The sequence below is a fragment of the Sinocyclocheilus anshuiensis genome, unplaced genomic scaffold (assembly GCF_001515605.1).
Source record: "Sinocyclocheilus anshuiensis isolate Anshui unplaced genomic scaffold, SAMN03320099.WGS_v1.1 scaffold1137, whole genome shotgun sequence".
Taxonomy (NCBI): Eukaryota; Metazoa; Chordata; class Actinopteri; order Cypriniformes; family Cyprinidae; genus Sinocyclocheilus; species Sinocyclocheilus anshuiensis.
Genome location: NW_015558597.1, coordinates 280,310 through 286,202, shown reverse-complemented (window position 1 = coordinate 286,202; position 5,893 = coordinate 280,310). Strand labels below are relative to the sequence as shown.

Here is a 5,893-nt window from a genome sequence, read left to right as displayed (position 1 = left end):
ATATATATATATATATATATATATATATATATATATTAGTATATATATATATAAAAGAACAGCAACAACAACTGGAGAAATTGTGACTTCTTATTGCACCTAATACATTTTAACCTCCACAATTTTACTCGCAAACAAAGTTCTCCTTTACAATCAAGTGATATACAAATATATATAAATGATTCAAATCTTTGTTATTTTAATATTATTTCTATATTACAGTACTATTGATTTTAATAAAATTTGGTCATTAAAATTTATTAGTAATTTTGATGCGAGTATTTCTTATTTTATAGTTTTATAACTTATTTCAGTTAGTTGTCAAGGCAACATTTCTGATGATCATTTAAGTATTCTTAAGTTTCATTTCATTATATAATATTTATATTATATTTTATTTCAGCTTTATTTCAATTAACGACAGCTATTCGTTTTAGTTTCAGTTAACAATAACAACACTGTGAGGTGAAAGAGCGATTTGTTTGCAAATCAGACATCACTACCCAGATAGCCTCACCTGTGTGCAGGGTAACGCTCTGACTCTCCCAGCTGTAGCAGTTGCCATCTACAGCCACCACGCTGATGGAGTACAAACTGCTACAGTGCAGGTCAGGGATGCTACATGTTGTTGTGTTGGAGGAGCACTTTGTACGGTGCCCGTCATCACCCACAGCAACAGCAACATAGGACTGAGCACCACGGCTTGCACTCCACGATACCTCCACTGTGCTGCTGCCACAGGTCCGTCTGGCTGTCACATCAGTGGGCACACAAGGCACTAGCGGGGCAGAGTTGAAAGCATTAGCATAACACTCAAACAGTGGCACTGAAGTCAAATGATGATATGAAGCTAATGTTTAGTGAATGAGTCAGCTCCTCACCCTCTCTAACCACTAGAGGTGAACTCGGCATGCTCACACAGGAGCCGTTGTACGACATGACCTGTACTGAGTACGAATCGCCACACTGCAGATTGCTCACATTACAGGAAGGCAAGGTAGAGTTGCAGAAAACCAGCTCTCCAGAGGTCTCGGAGACTATAGTGGCGATATAACCCTCAGCATCTTCTGTTCTGTCCCAGCTGAGTGAGAGGACACCTGACGGGCACTGCACCTCAGCCTGAACATTTGTTGGACCACATGGCACTGTTGAGAGATAATTTTATCTACATTAGAATCTAGCGGTAAAGAAGGAGTTTGAAAGTTCTTCAGATATCTGACCAGAGAAGTCTTCTGGTTGAGAAACTTTTGTTTCCCTGATATTAATAGCAAGAGAAAACACAACAAAAAATCAAGAGTAGACTGATATGACCTAGATCAGAAAGAATGTCCTTTAGAAACCAACAGCTCAGAGACTGGTGACCGCCAGTGATTTATTAATTAATAGTGTGAGCACACCTTCAAAGAATCATAACAGAAGGGAAGTGGATTAATCCTTCCTTACCAGACTTCATTTGTATGTCATGGGAAGGCATACTGGGACAGATTCCATCATGGTAAATGACACTAATGTCGTAAACCTGGCCACACTTCAAGTCGGGGATCCGGCAGCTGTTGGCAGTGGTGCTACAACTGAGAAGACCACCGACCTGGTCCTCCATGGTGGCAGTGAAGGATATCATACTCCGAGTTCCCATCCAGCTCACCAATGCCTGGTTCTCTTGACAGTCCAGAAGAGCTTCTACACTCCCAGGGGGACAGGGAGCTGAGAGAGGGGGCAGGAAATTGGTTATGAGGTGTCAGACATCGAGGTAAGTGCATTCTTGTATTTCTTCATATGTGTTGTACCTGTTTCTACACTGATGGAGTCACTGACAGAGCTGTTGCAGTTGATGTTGGATGCAATCACAGAGGCGTTGTATATGGATCCACAGTGGAGCCCGCTGATCTTGCACTTCGTATCTGATGTGGTACAAGTTTGAGCAGTCCCAAACTGATCCACCGCCGTGGCAAAGTAGAGAAAAGCACCTAATGAAGCCTCCCATGTCAGACTGATGGAATCGGAACCGCACTCCATCAATGCAGACACATCTTGCGGTACGCAGGGGGCTAGAAAAAAATAAACGACATAAGAACATGTAAGGCATGTATAAATTGTCACATAAGCTATAAAGAGCAAAAAGATGAACCTGAGCGCTGCCCGCACATTTTTAGCCAATCAGAAATGTTCTCTGCATAGCATCATTTAGCACATTCTGGTTTGTTGGCATTTCTGTGGTTTTGAGGAGAAGGTGTGTTGATGAAATGATGGGGGGCGGTCTAAATCAGTGGCTAAATCAGGTGCAGGTTAGGAAATCTAAAATAACTAAGCTAACTACATTATTTATTCAAACACAAGCTACAGTGGTCTAAGTTTCCACATTCTCCAAACCACTTGTCCTATCCATGGTCTGGAGCTTGGATCCCAAATTTGATTTGTACATTGTCAGTAGAGCAACCGCAGAACTTTCCACTCCAGTCGGCACTTTTTGTAGGATTTCGCTCTCATGCTAATTTTCCCTGTTTAGTAAACCTGGCCCTTAGTGTCTCCAGTCAACCTATCCTGCATGTGTTTGGATTGTGGGGAAAACTGGAGCTCCGCGGGACTCTGGAACCTTCTTGGTGTGAGACAGAAGTGCTACTCACTAGCCAAGACACCCATTTCACAAATACAATTTATTTTCCACTTCCATTATTTTTCAGTTAAATTAGGCTAGCAACAAATTTGGCCCTGACAGTCTAATCGAATGTACGCTCCCATGTTTGTCCACCAGGGTTCTTTGTCACTCACCAGTCTGACCTACTTCTCCCAAAGACAGAACGCTGGAGCACTCATCGTCCGACGCAGTGATTAGCATGGTAAGGCTTTCTCCACAGTTTATGTCAGCGATTGTGCAGCTCTGCGTCAGTGAGCTACATATATAGTGGCTCTGATTTCCTCGGTTACCAAAGGCCTCTACGTCGTACCGCAGTGCTCCATTTGCACCTTCCCAGCTGCTGGTCAGAAGTCCGGTCTGACAGTCCGCTGATGTGCGCATGTTCCTTGCTTGGCAGGGTGCTGAGGGGTGAGATTATAGGAACATAACCACGTTCAGGTATTAGTGCTGTGTTATATTGAGTTCGGTCAAGCTTAAAATCAAGATTTAGGCTTACTCAAGCTTACAGTCAAGATAAACACATGTACACTTTGACAGCAAATGTTTATTGTTACCGGTTCGGATTTGCATCGTTGAACTGGTTGCAGTGCTACACTGCTGTCTGACCGACGATGAAGAACCAGAGACGGTGAAGTTGTAAAGGCGTCCACATGTGGTGTCGGTAAAGAAACAGGATGTTTCCGTGGTCATACATTCCATCACCTTGCCAGTAGAGTCCACACCCCTCGCATAGTAATAAGCGGAGTAATTGTTTGGAGCCCAGGAAAAGACAATGACATTGCTGCTGCATTCCCGGTAGAGCATCAGATCGGATGGGGCGCAGGGAACTGTAAGTGCGTGTGGAAAGAGAAGGATTAAAGTTTAGTGAGAAAAGCATGAAAGTAAGAACAAAGAAAATGGGCTATACAAAGCAAACCTTAGTCCCTGGTGTCTTCAATCTTTTAATCTTGTTATTTGAATTTCTGTAATGGGTTTCAGTGTATTGTTACTACAGTTCTTGCTGCTCTGGAAAGATCGATGCATGTAACAAAGACCACATGACTCAAAAAAGAGATGTTCTCCTGGGACTATATTTTCCCTGGCAGAGAACAGGGTGTGTACCTGCTCCCTGCCTGAGAACACACAACACCTGGGATAGCTCTTGTCTGATTTTGAGGAAGAAGAAAAAAAGAGAGAGAGAATCTCTAATTTTGAGACTTAACTGAAAGTCTACGGGGAAACAAAGCACAGACCCAGTGGAATTTTGTCATGTTTAAGGCCAGTTTTTCAGATGTAGAGAACTGAAACCATAGCTCAGTTAAAGGCTCTGGCCCGAAACACATTCTGAACAAGTGCATGAAAGTAAATGCTTCTAGCTTCAAGCTTCCTAACACAATTTAGAACACATTGCATTCTCTGCATTGTCACAAGTGGCACTATATATTATCACAACTATAACTGAGCAACAGTTGTTACTTTGTCAGGCCTTTTTTCCATCCATTATACAATTAATTGAGAATTAATACCATTAAAGTGGTTTAGGCTTCTCATATGGTGCCACCTTTCATAACTTCACAATCAAGATAAATGGCAATAACTTGGAAGCATCATATCTTTCATGTAACAAATACACCTCTATTGAATAAAGAACAATTTCTTGCTTCCCACCCAAACTGTGACCTGGGTCTTTGTCTATGGACACAGATCTATCTGAAATGGGTCAGCATAACAGAAAAGAACACTTGCTGTTGCGAGACTATTCAAAACAATCCAGCAGAGACAATGCTGGCTCAAGGGAAAGTGTGACTTCTCTGTTGTGGATCGGGTGTCTTTAAACATCACGGATGAATAGAGGGCATTGACAATTAGAAGTGCAGGGGTACAGATATCCAGGATGCACACCACAATGCTGATTCTAGTTCAGATTATTGTCCCTTGAATGCCACCCAGTAAGGTTATGAAAGCTGAATGAGAGGAAAACTGGTCTGGGATTTTGTTGTCTCAATGTCTCACCTGTTTGGAAGGATGTGGTGGCGTTGCCGGTGCTCTCACAGTTGTCTGACAGGGCGGTGACGTGTACAATGTAGTTCTCCCCACATGCTAGATTTCTGATTTGGCACTCTGCAGTGCTCGAGGAGCAGGACAGAACTGCACCGCTGTGACTTATGGCAGTGGCACGGTAGGTAGTGGCTCCAAACACAGCTGTCCAGGAGACCACAGCAGATCCACTAGCACAGGTGTAGCTCACTGAGACTGCTGTCACTGGACCCAGAGCTGGCAGAGAGAGACGTGTGTGAGAGTTTTCAAATGAATTACCAAAACTGACCTTGAAGAGCATTTAAATTATTAACTAAAACATTTATGTGGATACTATTATACCATGCTTTAATAATTCAAAGCAAAGAATCCCTAGCATTTCCACTACCATTTCCAGCTGAACTTGATTTACCTAGCTTAGACAAGTTTATCTTTGTTGGTCCTGGAACAAATTATGAGGTTTAAAATTTATGGCTAGGTTTAGGGCTGGGGCTTGAACAGCATTCGTATCAACCAGATAGTAGGGTTTCTAAAGTTAGGTTAATTCAAGGATTTGGATGTGTATCCAAGGGTAACATGACCATCTCAAGAAGTAGATCCCAAATAAGTGTAATTTTCTCCCTGTTTGCTTTTCTGAATTTCTAGAGAGCCCAGCTCTTCTGTACCAGAAGTGGTTTTCTTGTTCTTAATGTCACTGTGGACTTAATATTGTGGTACCTTACTATAATTTAAAAGAAGGAACTTGAGCTGTGTTTAAACCCTAGTCTCTTGTTTGATAAATTGTTAAAATCTAATTCCAATAGACAGCAGGTATGATCATTATGTGGTGTGTTATTGTCTATATTAAAGCAGAGTAAAGCTTGTACAGTTTGTGACTCTTTAACATGCCTCGTTTAGTTCTACACTGGGCTCAGGTTTCTAATCTAATATAGTATAATTTTGCCACTGTCCTATCCAAGGCCAAAAGAAGGAAGGTACAACCAATTTAAAACCAGGGTTTGATAAAGAATTAAGTCTTGAAAACATTCCAAACAACCAGTCCGATTTTAAGATTAGGTTTACAGCTGGGTTTGGGGTTTAAGCCTAAGATTGAGTTTAGTTAGGCACTGTTTCCACCTGGTATTAAGATACGTTTTCAGTGATCCTATCACAAGCAGTCATCCGAGATGCTTTTTAATGCCAGGTGGAAATAGTATGCATTTCAAAGGTGTCTCTTGTGACCACTTCTGTTCAGATTTTTTG

General features: G+C 41.9%; 1 protein-coding gene across 1 annotated transcript in view; it reads right to left on the bottom strand.

Annotated features, from left to right (window-relative positions):
- LOC107680061 (uncharacterized) overlaps window positions 1-5,893 on the bottom strand; it is a 45,070-nt gene that overhangs the window by 35,926 nt on the left and 3,251 nt on the right. The window contains exons 6-12 of the mRNA XM_016475823.1: window positions 4,628-4,888; window positions 3,190-3,462; window positions 2,770-3,036; window positions 1,788-2,048; window positions 1,444-1,704; window positions 882-1,145; window positions 518-778 (exon numbers count right to left, since the gene is read on the bottom strand). Of these exons, the coding sequence (XP_016331309.1) occupies window positions 518-778; window positions 882-1,145; window positions 1,444-1,704; window positions 1,788-2,048; window positions 2,770-3,036; window positions 3,190-3,462; window positions 4,628-4,888 (1,848 nt within the window). The remainder of the gene's footprint in view (window positions 1-517; window positions 779-881; window positions 1,146-1,443; window positions 1,705-1,787; window positions 2,049-2,769; window positions 3,037-3,189; window positions 3,463-4,627; window positions 4,889-5,893) is intronic.